The sequence below is a fragment of the Microcebus murinus genome, chromosome 21 (genome assembly GCF_040939455.1).
Source record: "Microcebus murinus isolate Inina chromosome 21, M.murinus_Inina_mat1.0, whole genome shotgun sequence".
NCBI classification, from domain to species: Eukaryota; Metazoa; Chordata; class Mammalia; order Primates; family Cheirogaleidae; genus Microcebus; species Microcebus murinus.
In genome coordinates, this window is record NC_134124.1 from 13,747,973 (window position 1) to 13,774,313 (window position 26,341).

The 26,341-nt window shown below is 44.6% G+C and overlaps 1 protein-coding gene across 2 annotated transcripts in view; it reads left to right on the forward strand.

Moving 5' to 3' along the window:
• Positions 1 to 20,586, forward strand: part of STK32A (serine/threonine kinase 32A) — a 91,407-nt gene extending 70,821 nt beyond the window's left edge. Inside the window, exons 7-14 of one of the 2 annotated variants that reach the window (XM_075996190.1) lie at positions 826 to 915; positions 5,717 to 5,814; positions 9,193 to 9,309; positions 12,122 to 12,247; positions 13,756 to 13,884; positions 16,363 to 16,427; positions 16,827 to 16,900; positions 17,316 to 20,586. In XM_075996190.1, the coding sequence (XP_075852305.1) occupies positions 826 to 915; positions 5,717 to 5,814; positions 9,193 to 9,309; positions 12,122 to 12,247; positions 13,756 to 13,884; positions 16,363 to 16,427; positions 16,827 to 16,900; positions 17,316 to 17,377 (761 nt within the window). In that variant the 3' untranslated portion in view covers positions 17,378 to 20,586. Of the gene's footprint in view, positions 1 to 825; positions 916 to 5,716; positions 5,815 to 9,192; positions 9,310 to 12,121; positions 12,248 to 13,755; positions 13,885 to 16,362; positions 16,428 to 16,826 lie in introns of both variants that reach the window. The other variant, XM_012774180.2, reaches the window with a different exon arrangement.
• The last annotated feature ends 5,755 nt before the right edge of the window (positions 20,587 to 26,341 follow it).

Here is a 26,341-nt window from a genome sequence, read left to right on the forward strand (position 1 = left end):
TGACCAATTAATTTCTTTCTATTTTTAGTAGAGACAGGGTCTTGCTCTTGCTCAGGCTGGTTTTGAACTCCTGACCTCGAGCGATCCGCCTGCCTCGGCCTCCCAGAGTGCTAGGATCATAGGCGTGAGCCACCGAGCCCAGCCTCCCACCCTTTTTTTTTATAAAGGATCATTTAGATCTACCTTGGAAGGGGGTGTAGTCTACTGTGTGTTAGGGCAGAGTTCAGGGCAGAACCCAGGCCTCCTGGCTCTCACTCTAGTGCTTTATATTATTAGAAACCCTTTACCAGTTATTTTTTTGGGGGGGGTCAGTGGGGCCAATCTGAACTCTCAGACAAAAAAAAAATTAATGGTATTTCAGAAAAATGAGGATAAAAAGGACTCTTTCTTGGCAACAAAATTAATACTTGTATCCACACTCATGCCAGGTTCATAGTAATCATGTTTGCCTCTTCAAAAAAATCCCATAAGAAATGCTTGGAAATTTGGTGCTTTGAATATGTCTTGGCTGTCTCTCTCACGATACCTGCAGGCTAAACCAAATTAAAATGTTGCCAGTAGACAAAAACTGCTTAAATAAAATTATCAGACCATAAACTCTTAATCACTAAGGTTCACACTTTCTGAGGTTCAATTACAAGTTGACAATCAGAGATTCATTGTTGCATCTCATGTTCTGCTGCTGGTTTTTATCGCCTATACCCAATTGCAACTAGCACACAGGCATTAACATATGAATCTTCCGGTGCTTTCGATTGGAAGCGTGGCTGTGCTGCTGGGTTGCATGGGGACGTCATGCTCTCTGTGGTCCTTCTCTCTCCCCAGGGCACGTGCACCTCACAGACTTCAACATCGCTGCGCTGCTGCCCAGGGAGACGCGGATCACCACCGTGGCTGGCACCAAGCCTTACATGGGTACGGGCTCCGCATGAGTGGCTGCAGTTACTCAGAGCAGAGCGTTTGCTTTTCTTTTCTGTAAACACCATTTACAATAGGTTGAGTCATCTGTAGGGACTTGAAGCTAGGGCCGACGATTTCCTTTCTGACCTTACTTGGGGAGCTTCTGATTTCCTGGTTCTCAGGATTCTGCACTTAGCAAGAAGCTAAGATGATCTTGATTGCAGAGGGCCATTGGTCACATTTTGAAAACATTAGTTCATGAGGTAATTAAGACAGTTTCTACTCACTTCCTAACAACAGCAAAAAAAAGAATACTAATTAATTCAATAACTATCTATCTACTGTCTCTGTATGTCTGGCACTGTTTTAGACTCTGGTGACCCAGTAGTGAATAACACAGACAAAGTCTCCAGCTCAGGGGCTTACATTCTAACGAGAGCAGATTAAAAAAAAAATGAACGAAATAAAGAAGAAACAGTAATAAAGAGGATGCTGCTAAGTGACAAAAGCATGATTTTGACCATTACTTACATAATACCACATTATATGCATAGGGCTGTAAAGTTCACAAAATGCCTTCCTGGCTATAGTTTTAGTTTTAGCTTTAGGGCCACAACAATCCCATGAGTTCTTCTTTTGAAAGACGAGGACATTCTGCCTGAGAAAGGTTAAATGACTTTGCCTAATCTTGCTTATAGTGAGATGAGGAGCTGATTTTTGCCCTGATGATTCAGAATTTACCAAGGAGTTACTAACAGGGGAAGTTTAGATGCGGAACTGTCAGTTGGTCTCATTTAACTGTGGTAACAAATCAACTACAAATTCGAAGTTCAGTCATTGGGAGACTCCGTCTCTGTATCGACACTGGTTTGGCATAACTAGTTCTACTTTCTGGTCACGCCCAGACATATAAACGGAGAGCTGTTGCCCTAAGCGGTGTGCAGCTTTCAGGAAGAGGGAATCCTTCTTCCCTTCCCCCTGTGGTTCCTAAGGCAGGTGAGTCGGATCTCAGGAGCATTATCTGCAAATCCTTGGGGTGTGAGGAGAGTGCATGGCGTTTTGTTCTTGGATAGATGTCCTTTAGTCACCGGACTTGCTAACTGGTGCTAGAGCTAACGCAGTCCGGTTAGCCATGGGAGGTTGCTAAATTTGGGAGCTAATCTTCCCGGGATCACAGCGGCAGGCGACAGAGGGATGGCAGTGAGTGTGTTTGGGGAGTGTGGGGGTGGAACAGCCAAAGGATGTGGTCCAGCTCCACAGGGGCCCCTGCAGTGCCCAGGGATGTAGCCGGGAAGGGAGGGGGGCTCCTGTCGTCATGGTTTCCACCGTGACCTGGAGACGCCCAGCCCCAATAGAGCACAAGGATAGCAGAATCTCAGAGGGTGGATCCCAGGCATAGGGTGGTTTAAAAGTTCTTCAGGTAATTCTGCCATGCAGCTAGGATTGACAACTTCTCCCGCAGACCGTGAGCTGTGTGTACCAGCTGTTAGAAGCACCGAAAGAGAGATCAACCTGCAGCAGAGGTAGCACGTGTGTTAGGATCCCTCTGCCTCCACTGCCCTCCTTTCACGCCCTAAAAGCAGTAGTACTTTCCAGGAAAATGCAGAAGGAAGTGTGTGAGAGCCAGATCAGTCCTCCATCTGCACGCCAAGGGGACGGGTGGAGGCGTTTCGAATCAGATACGAGAGTAGTTTTAAAATGCACGAGACCGAATTTTAAAGTATCTAAAGGAAATGTTGTAATAAGCAAACAGGATTAAAATATATTAGGCAACAGACTGTACTATCATTAGGGAAGGCCCCTATCCACAAAAACAGGAGGTTCGACACCCCAAGGTTGCTGGGAGATGATAGAAGACTGAAAACTACTCAGGCTTCTTCTCCCCTAATTAGTTAAGGTGCTTAAAGCAGCTAATGTCGCTGTTGAAACTGGCGGGATTAAGTCAGGGGTGCAATGAATTATATCAGCTAGATGTGGTCAGAGTAATTCATAGGCAAAACATTTGAACTTGGAAAGGGTGAGAGCAATGTCGCTTTCTTTTAATATTTCATTCTCTTCCCCCATGGAACTCGAGAGAGAGAAAGGGAAAAAAAAACCCTACCTGCAGAGCCACCTCACTTTCCAACAGAAAGAAATCATCTATGGGGAAAAAAATGAACCTGATTTTATATGATATTTGAACAACTGCAAATTTCATGGCTTCCAATTACCAGTGGGAGGAATAAATCTCTTTTGTCACTTCCAAAATAATGGACACATATAATTCAGCCTATTTTCTACCTAAAATCCATGGTACTCAAATGATAAAAAGGAGTATTCAAGCCCTGCTGCTCTGATGAGTTTATTCCCCAGGTTTCCTGGGTTTCCATATTAAGGGCTATTTTCTTGGAGCCAAATCAGAAAATGTGCATCTGGGTTCCTAGGGCTGGTTTCCATGGTGAAAAGAAACACAAGGAGGCCACCTTTCTTTCCTCTCCCCAGTGATTTTAAGTACAATATCTGTATGATGTAATTTTTGTGAAGTTGGCATTTCTAGTCTTTTAACAAGATAGAACTAGGAAATCAGAATCTAGGCACAATTCTGTGCACCTCCTACTTCATTCACCCTTATAATTAAAAATAACTAATATTTATTGAAATCTTTTGGTGGCCCAGACAATGTGTTAAGTGTTTTACATTTATTTACTCATTTATTTTTCTCAACAGCCCCATGAGGCAGACTGTACTTATCACCATTTTACAATGAGGAAAATCAGGAGCTGAATAACTTGCCCAGCATCACACGGCTAATAATTGAAAAGCCTAGATTTAAGCCACACTCTGTCTTCAGAAATCAAGCTTCTCCTTAAAATAAAGATGCAGAGAGACATTTAAAAATATATATGTAAATATTTTTACTTATGGTTTTTAAATGGTTCTAAGTCAATTTAGTTAGCCCAACATGTTGGAAATGTTTCTTGTCTTATTCCAAAATGAGTGTCTATCTGATTGTTGTAGGAATCTCTATGCCCAGAAGCTGCCCTTGCCTTTGATTTTTGGAAAGTAATCTTTCCAAGAGGTATTGTGGGTACTAGTCTGCTTTCTCTTCTATAAAAATATAATAAAATAAAATATAGTACAATATGACAGAATATACAACTTTTATAGAGTCATGTTTATTCTGTTAGGCATTTTCTTGGCACAATAGGTCCAGTTGTCCCTCAAAGTTCTCTGCAGCTTCTCCAAGAGCGATGTCAGCTGTTTGTCACCTGTCACCTGGGGTGGGGGTGAGGGGACTATCTGAGATGTCTTGCTGTGAGATACTGGGAAGGAGAAGCAGAAATCTAGTCCGTTCCATCCAGTCTGTTGGAGTAGCGTGGGGTCAAGGCCATTAGTTCTCAGATTGCACTGGGAGCTGTGATAGCAGATAGGATGCAGTGACGCATGAAAGGGGAATGCACTTGGGAATGAGGCCTACTTAGTCCTGCTACCTCGCGCTCTTAGGGTCAGAGTCAGTCCTGGGCATTAGGATGTCAGGACTCTGCCTCACTAATTGGATGTTGTACGCAGGGTTTCACTTAGAAAGAACGTGAGTGCACAGGGCAGGGCCAGCCTGTGTGTGCAGGTTCCATGTCATTCCCGTTTCTTTGCCCAGGGCCAGCACCTTACTACAGGAGACTTGGCATCAGCCCTGTGTACCCTTAGACTAACTAGGTCAGTTCCCCCAGTATTATGAATGTTTGCCTCTCTGGAGGAGTGCCTGATGCTTTCGAGCACTTTCTAAGAGCCAGGCACTGTGCTGACATTTCGACAGGATTATCTCATTTATTTTTGAACCCTATAAAGATCGCCTTCTTAGTATCCTGCTTTTGCCCTGATTCTCAGGCTCTGCCAGCTAACTTGCTCGAGGTCACAGTAAGTGGTGAAGGTAGAATTTGAACTCAGACAGCACAGCTGCAGAGCTAATGGCCGCACCTATTGGTTGAGTAATTGATTTGTTTGTTCATTCATTCAACAAATCTCTGTCCAGTGACTCTGAGTGCTGGGCTCTGTCCTAGCCACTAGGACGTAGTGGCGAGAAAGCAGACAAGACACCTACCCTTGCTTTGTGCTTCATCCTCTCCCTATTCCACCCCTCAGGAGTTAGATATATTCTTGGAAGGGTATGAGAAAGGTTCGTGGTATGTCAAAGCGCTTAGAATACGTAACTTGGGGGGCGTCTCTGGGGGCAAAATTGAGTGTAGCTCTGCCCTCCCTTGGAATCAGTTGGAAGAACTATGGTCACAAAGTACAAATGACCCACAGGATTGTAAAGCCTTATATTTGCCAGTGTGGCCACTCCCTCTTTTCTCCCTCCCTCCCCCCCAAGGTTGCCCTTGTTGCCTCCAGGTGACTCCAAGACGGAGCGTATATCCAGTGTACGTTGCGCCAAATTCTGAGCGTTGTTTGCAACTGGAATACAAATTTAGATCCTTTAGTGCAAACCTTCCAAAGCAAGACAAATAACCTCTTCTCAGCCTTCTTGAATTCAGGGTCAGCTGCCTATTGGAGGTCTGGTAGGGCCTGATTTTAACAGGTACGTGGTCTAAATAGGAGAAGAGGTTACCCATGAAGGCTTGTGCGTGCCTGTGTGTATTGGTTGATGAATGAGGCTACCGAGAGATATTAGAAAATTAGAAATTCTTGCCTGCTGTGAGCCGGCTAGTCATGGATGACAAACATCCGTAAAAGTGTTTATACCCTTTATCCTGGTAATTCTCTAAAGGAACATGTTGGACAAATAAATTTGTTCATGTCTCAGGTAATAACACTGGCCTACCTCTTCTGTGGTTTTCAGCACCTGAGATGTTCAACTCCAGAAAAGAAGCGGGCTATTCCTTTGCCGTGGACTGGTGGTCCCTGGGAGTGACAGCGTATGAGCTGTTGAGAGGCCGGGTACAGCAGAGTCGCATTTTCTCTTTGGTTATTCTTCCAGCAGGTTCTATTTTAGACTGAAAGAATGTATGTGTGGTTTGCTAAGAACCAACCAGTTTATTTGAAAGCTGAAAACAGGTATGCCACGTGACACCGATAACACCCCTTGAGATTTCCGCACAGATTAACTCGCTGCCATCCTACATATGGGACCAACCGCATCAGTTAATATTAAATTACACAGATAAAATTAAGTGAATAATACGGATACTATAAATTTCCAAGGAGGAGAAAATCAATACACCTCACTAAATAGCTTATGTAAATATATGTGCTTGTTTTTGTTTTTTTTTTAAAGTCATTTTGAGGTCACAGTATAGGACTCTACATCAGATGCACCTCACCAAGGAAAGTGTAAATTATGAATCCAACATAATTCATGTCCTGTCTTGTTGGATTTCTATTGATCCTTTGGCTTTTGGGTTCTGGGTTCGGTGGCAAATTAGAGCAGTTTCCTTTTAAGGGAAACAGTTCTTAAATTAAGAAGCTCTTTTCTAGAAAAAAGAGATTTAAAAGACCAAATATGCTGAAACATATTTTATGCATTTTTTGGCAAGCTGTTGCATAATGTAAATGTGCCCATAAGGTTGTGTCTCAGTCAGCTGTCTACCATAACAGGATACTACAGGCTGGGTGGCTCAAGCAAGAGACATTTATTTTCTCACAATTTTGGAGGCTGGAAGTCCAAGATCAGGGTGCCAGAATGGTGGGGTTCTGGTGAGGGCTCTCTTCCTGGTTTGCAGTCAGTGGCTTTTTTGGTGTGTTTGTACAGGGCAGAGAGGGAGAGAAAGAGAAAGAGAGAGAATATTTTCCTCTTTTTATAAGACTACTACTAATCCCGTCACGAGGGATCTACCCCCATAACCTACTCGTACCCTAATTACCTGGCAAAGGTTCCAACTCTAAATACCATCACATTGAGGGCTAAGGCTTCAACATACGAATTTTGGATGAGACACATTCAGTCTCTAACATTCCGCCTTTGCCCCCCACTTCAAATTCATGTCCTTCTCACATGCAACATGCGTTCATTTTATTCCAACAGCCCCAGATAAGTTAATAAGCTTAACTTATTCTAGCATCTAGAGTCTAAGGTCCACAGTCCCATCTCAACATCATCTGCACTGGGTACGGGTGAGACTGGAGGTATGATTCATCCTGAGGCAAACTTTCTCTCCAGCTGTGAACCTGTAAAACCAGCAAACTTCCAAAATGCAACGGTGGCATAGGCAGAGGAAAGGCAATCCCATTCTGAAAGGGAGAACGGGTATCGGGTCCCAAATTAAGTCCAAAACATAGAAATACTATTTGTTTCACTGGTCTGCTCTCCAGGTCTACGTGGGTGTGGCAGCATCATTCCCATGGCTGGGGTGGGGGGAGGGGACTCACTTAATGGCTCTCCGCAGCACAGGGACCCTGCCCACATGGCTCTCTGCCAGGGCTCTGTCCACACAGCCCTGTTGGGTGGTGGTTGTGCCCTTTGGAACTGAGGTGGAGGCAGCCTTGTCCCCCAGGCCAGTGGGCTCTGGACCTGCGATGGGCGTGGCAGCCCTGATGATCTGAATCACCCTCAGGACCCTTCTTCCTTTCTGGTGAAGGTTGAGTAACATCGTGGTCCTGTCTGTAACACCCGAGAGGTCTGACAGCCTTTCTTCTTTCCATCTCGCCTTCTCTGTCTTCTTTAATTCAAACTGGCAGTACCTCTGCTGCCGTCTCCCATCTTTATTTCTGGCTTCTGTTGAAATGGCTGATTAAGTTCATGAGTCACACCCGGGAGCTCTTTATCAATTAGTTGTTGATGAACTACACCCTAAAGTTCCTCTTCAGAACAAGCTTTCTCATTTTTTGCACTATGGATGGAAATCTTCAATTTCTAGATCCTTTTTGCCTAACAGTTTCTTCTTCAGTTCATCTCTCTCCTTTCATATTTTACTATAAGCGGGCAGGAGGAACAAGCCACTCCTTCAGTGTTTTGCTTAGAAATCTCCGCAGCTAAATGTCTAATTTCATCACCCACAAGTTCTGCCTTCCACAAAACACTAGAACACAGTTCAGACAAGTTCTTTGCCACTTTGTAACAAGTATTGCCTCTCCTCCAAGCTCCAATAACATGTGCCTCATTTCTGTCTGAAACTTCACCAGCAGAATCACGTTGGGTATCTGTGTTTCTAGCATGTACCTCAAACCTCTTCCAGCCTCCACCAAATAACCAGTTCCAAAGTTGCCTCCACATTTTTAGGTGTTTGTTACAGCAGCACCCTACTTCTCAGTACCAAAATCTTAATCAGCTAGAGCTGCCTCAACAAAATACCATGGATGGGGTCGCCTGAACTGCAGACTCATGGTTGGATTCTGGTGACAGCTCTCTTCCTGGCTTGCAAGAGGCTTCCTTCTCACCATGTCCTCATGTGATGGAGAGAGGGACGTCTCTCTCTCTCTCTCTTCTTCTTGGGAGGCCACTAATTCCATCATGAGAGCCCCACCCTCATGTTCTGATCTAATCCAAATTGCCTCCCAAAGACTTCATCTCTAAATATCATCACACTGAGGTATAGTTCACATAAAAGACGTGAAATCCCAGTGTTGGTTAAGTCCCCTACAAAATAAATTAAGATCAATAAAGGCTGCCCTCTAGTGGAAAGCTGTGAAAACTACAACAAATCTGCAGTTCTCTTTGTTCAATTTTGTTCCCTCCCCAGCCACCCCCAGTTAAAACTGTAGAAGAATCTGTCTGGTTCTTCCAGAAATTTTGCTTTTGAAAAAAAGCTTTTGCTTCATCATAAAATTCTCCACACATGGAAACAGGAGTTTCCTCACATTTGAGGCCCAGGGTGATATTTTCTGAGCAGCTTTCTGTCTTGAACTTCCTCATTGTGTTGCAAACTAGTGAAAAAGAGAAAAACTAGTAAAACCTTTGATTTCTTTATAATCAGCCCTTACATAATGATGTGTAAACTTCCATTTATTAAACTCTTGTCCAGTATTTTATGCAAATACTTATTACAAGGTGCCTTATAAAACAGTTTCATATCAGCATCTCAGAGGCCGATTCAGCCCACTGAAATGTTTTGATCGGCTCAGTGGAATCACCAACTTTTAAAAAATTATGATCTTTTACAAGAAACGATAGGTTTCTGGCATCTCTTTTTTAAGAAGCAGGAGGTCTGGCAATACAGGACCACCCACGTATGGCAACACAACAATCAGCTGGATGGCGTTAGAAATTGATATTGATATGTTATTGGTTAAAAGTTTCACCTAGAAACATTTGCAAAACAAATTTTCTTTTCTTTTGCCCTATAAAAATGAAGACCCTTACTTCTCCTTCTCTCCCTTAAGAGACCATATCATATTCGCTCCAGTACTTCCAGCAAGGAAATCGTACACATGTTCGAGACGGCTATTGTGACTTACCCTTCTGCCTGGTCACAGGAAATGGTGTCATTTCTTAAAAAGGTAAGAAGACTGCATGTCAAAAGGAAGTGATAAGAGGAAGCATGCTGTCTGGTTTACAGTTAGAAATTAGTGTACAGTATTGGGGGCAGCCATGATGGTATACATTGCTACAGTGCTTTTTGCAGGTAATCACTTTCAAATGCATGGCTTCATTAAATCAACTCACAAGTCCCCTTAGATATCTCAAAGCCATCTAAAACTCAATGTGTCCAAAGTAGAATTCTTAATCTTTCTATATTTCCTGAATTTCTTCTGACATTCCCTCTTTTAGTGACTGCCTCCTCCATCCATCCATTTCTGCAACCCAGAAGCCAGGACTCATTTAGCATCTCCATATCCAATCCATCACCAAGTTCTGGAATTTTACATTTTAAATATCCTCTAAATCTTTCACTTCTCTCCATCTTCACTACTGTCTCCCCAACTCAACTGCCATCTGTTTGGCCTTATAACTGGTTTATTCCATACACTTTTACCACTCAATTCTGTTTCCCACTCTGCCCCATAGTGATCTGTTCAAAGGGCAGTTCAGTGCCTTCCCATTGTTCTTAGAATAAAGATTAGAATAATTTGTATGGTACAAAGGTTCTAACTACCTCTCAAGCCTTATTTTGGACTTTGGTCCCTCTTTTGACTACACATAAACCTCTTTGGCCTTCTTTTTCTTCTTCTCCTTCTTTTCCCCTTCTTTTCCTACACACACCAGTCTCCCTCTCACCACAGGACCTTTGTACATGCTAGTTCCTCTTCCTGGAGTATTGCCTCCACGCCTAGCTCCTCCAGCTTCCTCCTTGAGATCAGTACTGTTCAGCATGATTCGCTGACTTGTTCTAGTCTATGAATTGTTTCCTGCAGATCCATTACAAGTACAGAAAGAGAACAGCATTTAGAAACATTTGTAGTAATTTGACACTGCTGTCGCATCTAAGCACATGGTCAATGGACTGGTCTCATTGAATAGGGTATAAGCTTGTTTGGGTGATGTTGAACTCAAGTCACAAGTTGTACATGGTGAGGGGCTGCATGCTGGCCATGCACAATGACACTGCATATTGGTTTCAGTGGATTGGAAGTTAAAACAAATAAACAAAACCAAGCAAAAGGAACTGCCCCTTCTACAGAGCTTGAGAAGCACAGCTTTAGATCTTAGCTCAAATATCATCACCTCTCGGGAAGCCTCGCCTTGTTGTTAGCTCACGTAACACCCTCTTTCCTTCATAGCATTTTCACAGCTTAAAATTATACACAGCATTTGTGTGATGCTTGGGTTACTAATTATTCTCGTCTAAGCTGCATGAGAGTAGGGACCATGTCTGACTTGTGAGCGATGGTATTGCCAGCACGTAACACAGAGCCTCATAGGTGGTGAAATGTGGTAAGCATTGAAGAAATGAGGTCCATAGCTTTCATTAGATTTTCAAGGTGCCTATGTTCACCAAAAAAGGTTAAAAACAATTACAGGAGGACATCAATAGTGTATGTCAGGCCGGGCGCGGTGGCTCACGCCTGTAATCCTAGCTCTCTGGGAGGCCGAGGCGGGTGGATTGCTCAAGGTCAGGAGTTCAAAACCAGCCTGAGCAAGAGCGAGACCCCGTCTCTACTATAAATAGAAAGAAATTAATTGGCCAACTGATATATATATAAAAAAATTAGCCGGGCATGGTGGCGCATGCCTGTAGTCCCAGCTACTCGGGAGGCTGAGGCAGAAGGATCGCTTGAGCCCAGGAGTTTGAGGTTGCTGTGAGCTAGGCTGACGCCACGGCACTCACTCTAGCCTGGACAACAAAGCAAGACTCTGTCTCAAAAAAAAAAAAAAAAAAAAAAAAAAAAAAAAAAAATAGTGTATGTCGAGTGATTATACAAAAAAAGAATGAGGAGCCCCAAGTGGATAGGCTTGGCTTTTTTGGGGAAGGAGGCAGAGAAAATTGCACCAGTTGTGGTTGATAAAGGAAAAAGAACTTTAGGGGCTAAGAGTTTAAAATTTGTGTCTTTTGTCTTTGGGGTTAAGTCCCCTGTTTTGGAATAGGGACATCGTTATCAGTAATGTCAAAGATGTCAAATAGGGAGGTCATTTTCCATAAGCAAATTTTGCTTCATTCCAAGACAGCCCCGCTTAACCTCAAAACTACACCCTGATGTCCCATGGTTGTCACCTCCAGGAACACGCTCCAGTGGGACTGACATTTCCCGTTTGATCCACATGATGGATATGGTGTTGGCCCTGGCATGGTTAAGAGGGGAAAAATCTTTTATCCCCATTAGTAAAACCCAGAACTGTAACAATAACCTTAGTTATACCTTAACATGGGCCACCCCTCATATATTTCCGTTAGTTGTAAAAACAGCTAAAATTTTTAGTGGGAAATGAGTTTCGTTTGTGAAAATGTATTAATATTTGCCACCAGCAGGCTTTTCTTTAGGCACTTTAAATAAATGGCTTATTTAATCCTGGTTTCAACCTTATATAATAAGGTTATTATCCTTTTTTTTTTTTACAGATGGGTAAACTGAGGTTTAGAGAACAAACTTACTCATAGTTTGTAACTAGGGGAGTCAAGGATGGAAGATATGTTTGAATCAGTAGGACAAGCTATTTTTACCCACCACATTGCAAAACTCTACTTACTGTTCATTCTAATCATGCATTGTTTACATTATTTGTTAAAGGGGTTAAAGAAGGGGGGAGCACTGCCTTGTGTCTTTCAGTCCCATACTTGAAAACGTTTAGAGGACATTTTTATGATTTTTTTTTTTTTTGTCATCCTAAGTTTTGACCTTTCTCATGATCTTGATGTTTGTATTCCATTGGCAGCTACTCGAACCTAATCCAGACCAACGATTTGCTCGGTTGTCTGACATTCAGAACTCCCCATATATGAGTGATATAAACTGGGACTCGGTTTTGCAGAAGAGGCTCATTCCAGGTTTTATTCCTAATGTGAGTCAATCCTAACACACCCGTCATAACTCGCATTCAGTACACGTTACCCCTTGTGCCAGACCCACACGTTGTCTCATTGGGTAATCACACCAGTGCTGTGAGAGAGCCCAAATTCCTGTCTTACAGATGAGGAAATTGAGGCACACCCAGGGTAAGTTGGGCACTGAAGACCACAAAGCTAGCAAGCAGTCAAGCTGGGATTCTAATACAGGTGTATTTGCATCCGGAATTCTAGCTCCTGACTACTTCTTGTGATACAATTTTATTGGAAAGAAGCCCTAGTCCCCCACATAGTCATTTCCATGAATCTACGGATTAAAATAATGTCTTCTCTGATTCCAAAGATGTAGAGGTTTATGTCCATGGAGGCCTGTGAGTCAGAGGATTGAACACTGTTGGGGTTGGGGTGAGGAAGTTATTTTTACCGTTCACCCCTCTGCCCTCGCTGGTTCTATCTCAGGGATCTATATTTGTAAGGACTAGTAGTGAAAGAGAAATAATTCCCACTGGATGGGTCCCAACCACGGGGCATCTGTGGCCTGCTGCACACCACTGGTGAAAGCCACAGTCCAGACGCTTAGGCCAGGTGGCCCAAGGTAGGCCTCTAGCTTCTTTCTGCCCAGGACCTGAACTATACGTTCAGTTGTAGGGATATTGGGCAGAATAATGGGCTTCTAAAGGGCCCTGTAGAACCAACTCAGAGTTTTCTGTTCTCAAGCCCAAGCGAGGTGCTTGCTGTAGGCATGTGGAGTGTGATCCTTCATGTGAAGACAGCAGGGGGTGGGGCATGCTCCAATGAGAGGGTTGGGCCAAAGTGGAAAGAGAGAGAGAGAAGAAAGCAATGTGATGGAATTCTGGAGGTGCAAATCTCCACCTGATAGGGCAACACGAGGTGGGGCCAAGTCCTTACCTGTCTGTTTTGCAGGGTCCGGTAGGGGCAGCTGGTACCATGGTTGATGCGTGACACAGTGGAGTTCTAGGCACCCCCGTCTCTTGCTTCCTTTCTTCCTCCCTGCAATTAGCCATCCATGTTGGCTTAAGAGAAGCTCTACATTGTGCTTCTCTGACATTAGTGTGAATCTGAATCGTCCGGGGAGCTTATTAAAGGACAGATTCTTGGGCCTTGTGTTAAGAAACCCTGATTTGGGAAGTCTCTTCGGAGAACTGGGCGGCTGAGCGAGCGACTCAGGTGATCCTGATCTACATGACCGTTAGCATTCACTTTAACCCAGAAGCTCGCACTTCACAAAAATAATTGTAATTTGGTTTCTTTTCTTACTCCCTAAGGGCTAACTGGAAGTTTAGGAAAAGTAGACAAAATATAAAGTTAAAGAATATGGAAAACAATGCTGGCTACTAGTAAATGGTAGAGAACTTACAATGGGAATCCCCGCTCCTTCTTGGACGGCTTCGTGAAGGCGAAGTGTCGTTTTCCGTATCGTTCTGGTGCGTTTTTAGAACGATACGGGGAACCTGAGGACTGAACCAACCTATCTTCCTCACAGAAAGGCAGGCTGAACTGTGATCCCACCTTTGAACTTGAAGAAATGATTTTGGAGTCCAAACCTCTTCACAAGAAAAAGAAGCGTCTGGCAAAGAAGGAGAAGGAGATGAGGAAGTGTGATTCCTCTCAGGTGAGCAGGGCCCCAGCGGGCTCAGGGTCACGGCAGCCCCATCGCGGGTGCAATTCATCAGAGGGCTTCTGGCAGGGGAGCATCTCAGCCCCCTGCTTCTGCCGTTTTGCAGGATGCAAAGAGAAGCCGAACACTCAGGCTTTGGAAAGGGCAGAGTAAGGCGGCTCTGGGGACCCTAGCAGCGGTGTTTCTAGAAAAATCTAGAAAGTTCTAGACTTTCTCTCTAGAGCTCTGCCATTAACTTGACTCAGTTATTGCCCTCTCCCAGCTCTCAATTCGAAATGTACAAATTTCCCGGAGAAGTGAATGTTGTTGACAAAGTCTAGATCAGATGACTACCCATGAAATTATAGTCAAGGGGCAAATTTCAAAGTATACACTGGTGGTTTGGGGTCCCGCTCTTGCTTTGAGAAGCCTCTGGGAGCAGCCAGCCCCAGAGGTGGTGTCTGTTCCTTGCCACAAGCTGAATTTTGTGATATCAAGGCTTGCCCACGTAGAAAGTGTCTACTCACAGGAACAAGGGAATTCTTATAGGCCAAGCGCTATTGCTGGGTTTCAGGCAGAATCAAATTAATTTTTACAACTAAGTGTATTATTCTCTTATCAGAGTCAGAGTTCGGATTTCAGTACAGAAGTTTGCATAGATGCAGTGGGATTTTATGCTCACATGAGGTTCTATGCATTATGATGATGGTTAAGTAATCAACATTTACTCTGCCTCCAATGGTCATCCATCCGTCCACACAACCATGCATTCACCCATCCGCTCATTTATCCATTCGCCTACCCACCCACCGTGCATCCATCCACGCATCACCCACCTCTCCCTCCTGCCCTCCAGCCATTATCCAGGCTACTTCTATGTAGCGCCTGTCATCTGCCAGGTCCCAGGCTAAACACTGGAGTTAGAAATGAACGAGATATGATTTCTGCACTCAGTGTCATCCTGTTCTCAAAGATTTCATAGTCTGTGGTGAAGACAGTGCTGCAAACAAAATAAATGTGCTCAATGTTCTTAGTTTCTCTAGCCCTCGGGGGCCGCTATACCCTTTAATGGCCAATTAACAAAAGCCCACATCCCCATCCTGTTTGATCACACAAACTAGTCTCTGGCCGGGTTCTCACCATTCAGTGCTTGCTAGGGCCCTCGAGGACTGCCTAGCTGTGCGGCAAACCCAACCCGCTTATAGTTTGTCACTTCAAGCATCTTTCTGCAATGACTCATTCTTGTTCGTATCATAATCAGCTGCGTCTTCAGACGTGCTCCCTCCCGTGACCCTACAGAACTGGGCTCAAGCTGGATGCAGCCCCCTGTGTTAACGAGCCCCCAGATAGAGTAAAGACCTAGATAGAGTCTTCATTAAAAGTGTTCTAAAGCTTTAGACATAACTGAACAATTTGTGAGTAACTTTTGAGCATGCCTAGCGTGCTGCACATGTTCTTGTCCGCCTTTCCTACCCTACTGTCCCGCGCTCGCCCTCGGTCAGAACCCTCCCCCCACACGGGCCCTGCGAGGGTCTGACTCTCAAACGCTGCGTGTTTTGTTCCTCTCCGGGGCTTTTGCCTTTGCCCTTCCCCTTTCCTGGAATGTTCTTCCCTTGGATCTTCACACGGGGGGCTTCCTCGCATCTTTCATATCTTAAATGTCACCTCGTCAATTCTGTTGTTGAATTATAGGATTTTTTTTTACATATTCTGGATATTAAACCCTTAGTAGATATATGAATCGCAGCTATTTTCCCCCTTACTCATTCTATGAAGTCAGTATTACCCTAATACCACGCCAGATAAAGACATCACCAAAAAATGGTAATTCCAGACAGATATCCTTGATGAATATAGATGCAAAAATCTTCATCAACATCTAGCAGGGTATAAAGTTGGGTGGAAATTGTTAGGTTGAGTTGAGGTATTTATTCTTTTTTAATGTAGGTGTTTAAAGACTATAAAGTTTTCTCTGAGCACTGCCTTCATTTCCTTGTGATCAGAGAAAATACCTGGTCTGATTTTGGTCCTTTTAAATTTATTGAGACCTGTCTTATTTGGAGGGCATGGTTCCTATTTCACACGTGCACAAGCTGCTCTGGGAACACACGTGTGCATAGCTCCCTCCCCGAGGCTGGAGGGTGGGGGAAGCTGCTACTGTGCTGAGAGCTCAAATTGATCCTAATTAGCTGCACTTTACCACCCAAGGTTTCCCTTGAAAGTTGCAAGCCTTCAACAGACTCCAAAGTTCCGAAATAGTTACAGCAGACAAATTCCTCCAGTGCAATTGTTGTCTAAGTAGGGAAACAGATTCCTGGTCTCCTCTGCCATCTTTCCCAAATTTTCTTCATATGGCATCCGTTTTGAAGATAATTTGGTATTTCTTAGATTTGTGCTATTCACAGAACAAACACATGGATAGGTCATCGGCTGTTTGAGAACCCTCATTCGTCTAACTATACCTCTGGTTTGTTTTCACTGTACACCTGGAAGACATGTCTTCTTCAAGAGCACCTTGAGTCTGTCCAGAAGGAGTTCATAATTTTCAACAGAGAAAAGTAAGTCATTCCTGGGAGAACAGAGAAGCCCAGAAAACGATGGAGTGTTTCTCGGCCAGGCTTTACTTGCAGAGACAATATATTTTTAACATTAAATTTGTTTTTCTAATGACAAAAGTGATGCCCATTCATTATAGAAAAATTGGAAAATTCAGAACCTTATTCTTCATATTTTAAGGTATTTAAAAAATTTTGATAGGTAAATTCAGCCTAGCATCAAGTTTTATGGGAGGGCCAAAGTTTAAATTGGGATTTAAACTTTAAATCAATGATGTTTTTAAGATTTCCTTGGTTCATACTTTTTCATAAATTGTTGAGCTTACTGTTATCATTTCAAAAATGTAAACCTTTTATTTTTCTTTTTAAAGAATAAAACCCTCTTTTTTTTTTCTTTTTAAGAGTAAAAAGGGACTTTAATAAAAGGCCAGCAAATCTAGCCTTGGAACAAACCAAAGACCCACAAGAAGAGGACGGCCAGAATAACAACCTATAAAAGCCTCGGCACCTTCTTGGGACACTTCTTGGCACCTCAGGCCAAGAACTTCTGATTATCCACGTCAGAAGAGCCGATAGTAGTTCTTGCCACTCTACACCTCATGACTTAGAAAATGTGAATGAATTCTCTTTCTAAGGCGGCATCAGGACACAGTGATGTTCTACAGGGCCTGAGCTCCTGGGACCTAGTGTCATCACTAACTGTGTGATCTTGAGCAAGCCACTTAACCACTTTCCCTGCTTCAGTTTATTTATATAAAATGGGAGGGTCACACTAGATGAGCCATGCCCTGCTTTTTTAGTGCTACGATTGTTATTCTAAACAGCCTTTATTTTTATTTTAAAAGGAATATTTGGACGTAGATTTATTTTTCCACTCCTCTAATTACACAGTGACAGGTGGGCAAATGGACACAGGACTCAGTGAGACTTTTCAGACCTGGAAAACTTCATAAAGAGGTCAAAATCTCTAAGCCGAATTGGATAGGAATAAGGAATTCCATCAAGAAGAAACGCATGGGACCAGATTAAAAGAAACAGATTTAGGAGGGCCTTCCAGTGGTGTGCTGGAGTCAGCATCCTAGCAGCTAGCAAGAGCCTACTGTGCACATCACTTCCCAACTCTCTCTTCAGGGATGTGACGTTGGTATCTTGAAATTGGCGATAATAGTAGTTTACACCATGGAAATTGGCAGATGCTACAAATCAAGAGTTTATTTTTTTTTTCCCTCCTTGCCTGGCAGTTGCTAAATATTAGCACACCATTCTCCTTCTCTCAGTAAGCATATTCCTTGAGGACTAATAGTCTTTTGAGGATTAGCAGAGACCTATATCTGGAAAGGATCTGAAAAAAAAATTGTCACACCAAAAGCATGTCTACCTTGCAGTTCAGCAAAGTGGCATCTTACACAGGGGTTGCAGTCTTAAGTTCGAAGTGAATTCAGAAGAGAGTAAAATTTACCCTTGAAAAGTCCCTTAAATTACCTGTAACATATGGGAAGTATCTTTTCTCAGTGAAGCCTAGTACAGTAGAGTCACCCTTCAGTAATGAAACAAGTCATCGTTTTTATTTTGTTTGAATTCTTGTTCATTATTATTATGTCTGGTCTCATTTTAGCTAATACCAGATGTACCAAAATGCTGAGCAAATCGCACATGTCTTTGTAGACTAGCATTACTCTTCATACAGTGGGATGCTCACACATCTGAGCGGTGTAAGTTCATGGAGACTGACTAAAGGGCCAGTGGTATCATGTCTCCCCGCTTGTGCTGACTGCAAGGATGGCAGGTAGAATTGCCTCATTATTTAAAATATCACTGATGTGTCACTCTTTCTTTTTTTTAATATTTTTATTTATTGATCTGCCAAGCACAAAATTTAATTCGCCTGTGTGAGATGTGCACATGATGTGACCCCATTGTACTGCTACGCAGATCTTTGCAGAAGAACTATTTTTGGCAACGCACACATGCCACTGGGTACAGTCAAGAAGTGAACCAGCTTAGCGGGGATTGTTCTAACCATGTGGCTACTCAACGTCGCCTAAACCTGCCCTTACTCAGGGAGAGGATGGGCCTCTCTAGGGTGGCAGTAAGCTGGCAACAGGGAACACCAGACTGACACTCACGTGGGAAGCCCGGCAGGTGGGAACAGACAGAAGTAACAGAGATGGCCGCCTGCTAGGGAAGACTTATCCAGAAAGGAGGTCACGCTGGGGCACCCGAGCATGAGTAGAAAGCCAGAGCTAAACTTGAACTTGGCGTTTACCATTTTCTCCTCACTGAGCTAACAGGCCCAGCATTTCTGGCAGAGCTGTGAAGTAGTGCCTCTCTATGTTAAGAGCAGCCATATTTTTGTTAAAGAATTAAAAGCCAGCTTTTTTTTTGTTCTGTTTGTATGATTCCTTTCTCTCTACAGTTTCCACTGTTATCTATGCGATGTTGTGTATCTCCAAACACTATCAACGTTAAGCACCTGCCCTGACTTCATTTCAAAGAGGGGGATGGGTTGAAAAGAGCATGACTAAGAAAGTGGCCAGGTTCTGCTCCAGGCGATAACCCCCGGAGTGACAGGGGCCACGTGCATGTTTACCAGCTTCCATCGTTCATGTACTTTGATTCAAGCCTTGATGTGCTGTGGCCTTATCCCCCTAGTCACCTGGTTTCCTCCTCTTTCTGTGACCTTGTTTGCATCCTCCCAAAGGAGAGGCTTTGGGAAACGTTTCTGTTCTCATGCTCACCAAAGGGCACTGGGACCATTAGGTTCTCCCTCGTGATGACAGTTAATCTTTAGTGCCATTTCACGTCTGTACAACTTATAATGGGAACCCAATACAATCTCTGCGCTCTCACTCCCTAGCTTTTATTTCCAGCGAGCCGGGCTTTCGGGAGCCGTGGCCGCACTGATTAGAGGGCAGTGTCAGAGGGTAAGATGAATCTCCAATCCCAGCCAGGCGACAGACACGCAGTGCGTTTCAGCTTAGAAAAGAAAAACCACTGTATCTGACAGTGCAGAACAACTGAGTCTTAAGCACCTCCTACCACTGTGCATTTTAAACATGAGAACAAAAAAGTTTTCCAAAACTCAAAACTTTTCCTAAATCCTACGGTTATGGCTGGTTGTTGAAGTCAGCTCCTTTGGTTGCTTGCATTCCATCACTGGAACTAAAAGAAACATGTCTCCCCTGTTCCCAGGTGGAACATAATAATCTCATCTGGAAGCGTAACAGCCAAAGCTCAGGGATGAGAATTTTAAAAAACAGGATGACTGTTATATCCTTTTGTCTGGTATTCCTGAATGTTTTTCTTCTGACGGCGTCCCCTCCCCCCTCCCCCTTACCTGTATGGAGCATCTGAAAAGTCTGAGCAGGTTTTGAAGTCCAGGAGCATGCTGGTTCTAACACGCTTGTGCTGCTTCGGGACTGCGCACCTCCCGTGTGTTCTTGACGACCTCTAGTGGATGAGTGGGGCAGCTGCACCCTGCCACTTTGGCCACCCTCTTTCCAGGGAAGACAATGCTCTCTGCCTATGCATGGCTCACCCACCCCCAAGGCAGCACTGGTTTTGCCTGAGGTCATTGCTAGGGCAGAAATGAACATCAAGCAGCATGGAACATTGCTAAATTAATTATGCTAATCTAATTAAGTAGTGGTTAGGCTTTTTCTGATAGAAATTTTTAACCAGAAGCAACTAGACTTTCTATCATCATAGCTTTTGCAGATTGGGTGGATAAATAACTAGGAAGAAAGAGTGTTAACGTAGCCGGCAGGGACCAGTGTTGCTGCTTGTGGCTGACGTAGTAACGCTGAGGCTTTAATGCTTCAAGAGCTGAAACGAAAAGGCATGACAAGCGTTGTGAGTTTGTTTCAGTAACCAGCTGTCCCTGTATTCTGTCTACACAAAATCCTGTTTTCTACGCTGTCTGCCTGTGATTACTGTTTATTATAAGCTCCGTGTGTCTCATTGGTATTAAACACTGGTATAAAAATCCAAACTTCGCTTGTCTGTGCTGTTGTGAACAGGCAGCTGACCTGGCGGTGCATGAATGAAAAACAAGTGCTTCTGTTGAGCTGTAGCATATATAATGTAAATGTGCCTGTGTGTATTAAAACGGTCTTCTGTAAACAGTAAGCCGCGGACCCTTCTTTGTCAGCTGCGTGTGTGTGATTGTTTTCCCTAGCGGTAGCATCGCGGGTGCCCAAAGTGACCTGTTTTTACTGCCATTCCCTGCAGTGAAGAATGTCGTGTCCTTTACCTGAGATAAGCTAGTGTTGAGATGAGATGATGTCCGGCACTAGGGAGTGCAGCACACCTTAACTCATCCACATGGAGAAAAACTAAAAACCCTGACCCCTCTGGCATTCTCAGCTCAGGGAACATAGCCGAGACTTCCAGTTTCTGCCTTTCACTATGACCTGAAGCCCATGGGTGGCCTGTGCACCTCTTTCTTCAGCACCCTGCCTTCCTACCTTCCCCTCGACATCTTTGTCCTGTCCCGTTGGATACACCAAAGCAGCAGGCAGAGGCTCCAAGGCTTGTAATCTGGGATGGGAAGGTAAGAGGCAGCTCTGAATTCCTGCAGCGAGAAGGACCTTCTACCTGCGGAGAGAATACAGGCACCTGCCACCTTCCCTCCAGGCCCGCCATAGCTCAGCAGCCAGCACACCGCTGGCTCCCTGGGCTTGTCCTGCAACAAGGAGGCTCTTGTATGTTTCGTGGGCTCTCAAGTCCTGCATGCTGAGTACACTGTGGTCCAGGTCTTGTGTCCTGTTGTGTTCCTAGCAGCCGTTCTGAGCAAAGGGCAGGACCTAGAACTCTTTCGATTGTGAAGAGCACCAGCCTTAAGTATGTGACGTCATTTTTGCACACTGCTCTGGCCCTTTTATCCATCTCCTGCTCGTGGTTGGTGTCCCCTTTGTGACATGCTTATGGTAAGAAAGCTCATTCTAGAAAGTTCTTTAGAACCAGAGGGCCCTTGTTAGTCCTATTCAGTGTTCTCATTCCTTACCTGTCAGATGTGACTCAGCCACCAGAATACCTCCCCCCCTCCGAAGGAAGAGGTGTGAAAGTTAACCAACGTGTATCTTTCACCAACTTTTTTTTTTAAAACCACTTCATCCTTTTTAGAGTCCTGCACCCCGAGTTCATTTTAGGTGCTGACTATTCCTTTTCAACTCACTCTAGTTCTAAACAGAGCTCAGCTGCTGTCTTGGTCACGTGCAGGGAGAGGCGTTTCATTAATCCTGAGTTTGAGCCATATGGGACTATGGACCAAAGCTTATTAAACATCAAACCTTGAACTTTAATTGTAAAATAATTCATTGTTTATGCACTCACAGAGTAGCTTTTAGTCTGGTTCCTGAGCTTCTGTGTTAAAAGGTATAATAACTCTGTGCTCCTGTATCCAAGACATTGTTCCATCAAACCGAGAGGAGCTTGGTTTATATAAAATATAAAAGCAATTAATCAGAAATTGTCATCCCCTGGTCCCCGATCTCCTCTCCCACCTGTCTCAACCTATACACAGATGCATCACTGAGCAAAACATTCATGCCCTGCAGGCTTGAGAATGGTGCCATAGCCACTGCTGGTTTTGTCTTACTAGTATCCACGCTGTCTCGAATCACAAAATGGTTTTGAGAAGTTAGTGAGAGTCCACATGGTCCCGGTGGCTCAGGGGCTAGGCATGTGACCAGGCATGGCCAGTTAGTCCCATGTTTTCTTCAGCCAGTCAGTAGCTCCATGAACAAGTGCCCCTGAGCCAGACCAATCAGAATCAATTTCTTCGGCTGGAAATTTGAGGGACTCTCTCTCCGTCCTCTGAGCTTACTAAGCAGGTGAAATGAAAACCTGGAGATGCTGATGACCAACTCTGCCCCCAGTGGAAACAGCTTCCCTAAGAAGGATGCATTTACTGAAAGCACACAGGGCTGAGAAGGAAAGAAGCAATGTTCTGACGTCAGGGTTTAGTGCTTAGACCCAGTTATACTTGAATCTGCTCAAATCAATCCCCGAACTTTTTCAGGTGCGCCAGGCTTCAGAATTCTCCTTTTCAGCCGGGCACAGTGGCTCATACATGTAATAACCAGCACTTTGGGAGGCTGAAGTAAGCGGATCGCTTGAGCCCAGGAAGTGTGAGACCAGCCTGGGCAACACAGTGAGACCCCCATCTCTACAAAAAATATAAAAATAGGCTGGGTGTGGTGGTTCACGGCTGTAGTCCCAGCTACTCAGGAGGCTGGTCGTCACTTCTGCTCAAGGTTGCAGTAAGCTCTGATCACAACGCTGAAATCCAGTCTGGGTGCCACAGCGAGACCCCGTCCCTAATAAATAGATGAATAAAATTCCCCTTTCCAACATCTTCCCCCTTTAAACTAGACTAACCTTTGCAATGAACAATGACCCACCCAAATCTGAGCTGGATGTCATGGTATGTCCCCGAAAGGGTTAGTATAACAGGTCTGGTAGGATGTTAAAAGATGATAAAGGATAGAAGTGCTCAGTAGTCAAAAACATTTGAGAATCCTGAACTGGACAAAGTCTGAAAGACTTCTTCATTACAGGATTTCTCAGAGTCTTCAATGTGTTTGATATGTACCTTAAAGCTCTCAGAAGAGTAGACATACAAATAATCCTTTTGAACACTCATTCAACTCCTTGGGATCCGTTTGCTGAAGAATATACTTTGCCACATGCTTAGTTTGAGTTTTTCTCCAAAACAATCTAATAGTAAAGCTTTAAGGAAATGACAAACCCATTCCCCAACCAAAAAAAAAATACCCTAACACTTTGAGATTCTGTTGACTCAGGTGAAATTTGATGACCCATAGAAAAAAACCTTATTCATTCCCCAAGGTTTCAGTAACGGTTATCAATTTTTGTGGCAAAAACTAACGACTCAACCTCAATGAAAAGATAGAACTCTCCCACTCCAAATTTTCTCCAGATAATTCTGCTATCATCAGATCTGCCTCTCTCGCTATGTATTTCACGTTTATTATACAATTTTAGTATTTTAGGTGAAATGGCACATCACACACAGAAGAAGACTGGAGAACAACATTGGTAATTTCATAGTTATTTTAATAACCAGGTTTACATTAACAGTCACTTAATGAACTTTTGTTTTCTTTAATCTCAGCTAAACTCAAAACACAGTTTTCTTCACGGTTCAAAGCAAACAGCTCTTTGCGTCGCAGAGCTGCCTCACTGCTAGCACAGATCACGGGAGGGTTACTGTCTGTCCATATCCACCAGACACAGAACTGAACACCCACACACCAGTTTTCAAAGAGGAAACTTACAATGAATGCTGGCTGCCCGGGACAGCCCAAGAGTGTATCTGGGACTCGAGCTGGAGTTTTCCAGGGGAGAAGGCCCGGGAAGCTTGTGGCAGGAACCAAAGTTGGGGACTCGTCCACCCTGTTGGAAAGGGCTGCTCGGGGTGAGTGAAAGTCCAGGCTTAGGGAAGTCAGGCCTTTGGGGAAGAGGGTGACACTCTGGGAACAGCCATGAAGAAAAAGCTCAAAGGATGACTGGACTTTACAGAAAACCCATTTTGGGGATGACTATAATCCTGGTATTTCTAGAAAATTTAGCTGGTGGCCCTCTCAGAAAGAACTCCAACTGATTGCCATGTGGGTGTAGGGACATTGTGAGGAGCTTGGGAGGATGGCAGGGGCACACTCAGAGAGGGGCCCGGCCACGGGATGAGATGGCAAAGACAGCTTGGGAGTGAGACAAGATCCGGGGAGCCTTCCCACATCCGGATGAGGTGCCTGTGATTTTAGAAAGGGCCACGACTCTCGTCGGTTTCTTTTCCTAAACCCTCTGCCTAGGGCTGGTTGATGCGTCTTATGGGAAGAGAGCAAATCTGAATATAAATTTTAACTTAAGAAACATATCCCTCAGTACTCATGTTAAGAAAATGGTGGAAGTTCTTTTTAGGAATTCTCAGGAATGTCTACGCTTGGGAAATAAGTTTTAGTCATGGTAAGTGAAGAAAGAGAGGCTTCCTCAGATAACGCTGCCCATCCTGAGGGCAGGAAGGGGTGGTTCCTACAGCATGGAGAGCTTGTGTGGAATATAAAGTTCCAACGGGAATTTCCATTTTGGAAGTCCCAGGCGTGGTGAAGATGACCCACGTGGCCATGGAAGATTTATCTTCATGGCACAGAGAAGCTGTGGAGGGTTGAGTTGGACTCAGGAGCTGGGTAAGGGCAGAGCAGACGGTGCAGAAGGGGATGCTCAGAATTGAGTTTATTTATGTGCCTTTTCCTCCCTCTGGTGGTTGTGGCTGGAACTGCAATCTATATCCTAAATCCCCGCCCAGCTAATGAGGTATATGGTTTGGATCCGGCAAAACTCTGCGTATGAAACTGCCACTCTCAGTTCTACGGGAGGCCCCCAAATCTTTGAATTGCAAATTAAGAGCTACATTTTTCCCTTTCACCTAAGTTTCCCTTAAAAGAAAAGCACCACGAGAGCCTTAAAATAGTAAGATTCTCTATTATGAGCAGGGAAACGTCTTTTTCATGACTGGAGCAGAAAGTAGCTTGCTAGGGGGAACTCCTCTTCCTTGGCTATTTCCAAAGTCCTCTGTAGCCAAGTGTGGGCTTTTCTCTAGTCTTCAACTTTCTAAAACCTGAAGTCAAAGATAGCGGTTTCTTCTAAGCACTTAAAAGGTGTTTGAGGCCTGCTCTTCTCTTCAAAGTACTTAGTACACAGGGCTATGGGTTCTACCAGCCGGGTGCCCAAGAGCGCAGAGGTACGATTCCCGGGTGGAATATATTTTTTTCCTGCAAATGGGTGCCTTGGTTCTACACATCCTCATCTTGCTCACAGAACTTGCTCCAAAACCGAGCTTTTAGAAGTGGCGTGAGAGGGAAATGGACATCAGCTGTGACAGGCCAGGCAGGTGCAAACGCTCCGCTCCGTGCTAATTTCCCTTGGGTGCCCCCTGGGAGGGCTGCGTCATGGCGTTTCCACCCACCTGGGGACATACTGGTACCGAAACAAAAAGAGCCCCCAGAGGCTCTGCTAATGGGAGGGGAAACGGATGATTTAGAATAGGAAAACAGAAGGGGGGGATAGGGGTGGGGGAGGCACAAAATGTGCTCCCTGTGCTCGAGGCTGGCTTTCCCAAATCCCTGCTTGACTCCCATGTATACTGAAAGTACCCATTAACGGTAAAATATAAGGGAACACACACCTAATAAAATCAACTTTTGAAACAAAAAGAAAGATCCTGTTATTACGGATGTACCTGGATCTCAGGACATCAAGAGAATCACTCACCACTGGCAAGAGAGGCCCTTCATTCTGCCCCATCTAAGCTGAAATCCTGACTCGGGAGGCGGAAGCACGCATGCATGCTACTCCTCTCGGTTTGGGTTTTGCAAAGACAGGAGAGGGAGAGGGAACTCATCATCGTGATTAGAGGGGGGCGTCTGCAAGCTGCGGCCGCCCTCACCTCCGAGGGCCTGTGTGCTGTGTCCGCAGCTGTTGGCTTTCAAGAGCACCAGAGGCGCAGGGAGGGCGAGAGGAGGAGAAGCATCACCCGCTCTCCCCGTCCGCCCTCCCCAGCCCGGCAAAGAGGAGGGTTTGGAAGCGACACTGAGAAGGAGGCCCGGGCAGACACTGGCAACAGTGAAGCAGGTGGAAGAAATGGTTGGGTTTGGCATTTTAATAAATGTTCAAAGAAACAAAATCTACTAGGAGGGGACGTGACATAAGCCCAGAACCCAATGACTGCCTGCCTTCTCCACAGAACCCAGGGGACCGAGACGAAGGGACAGCTGCCACAAGCGGCCGTCTCCCATGGAAATAAACGCATGTCGTCAACACAATACACAACACCCCTTCCGCTCACCCTCACCCGGCCCACCCACCCCCCGCCTACACGCCCAACCCCAGCCCCT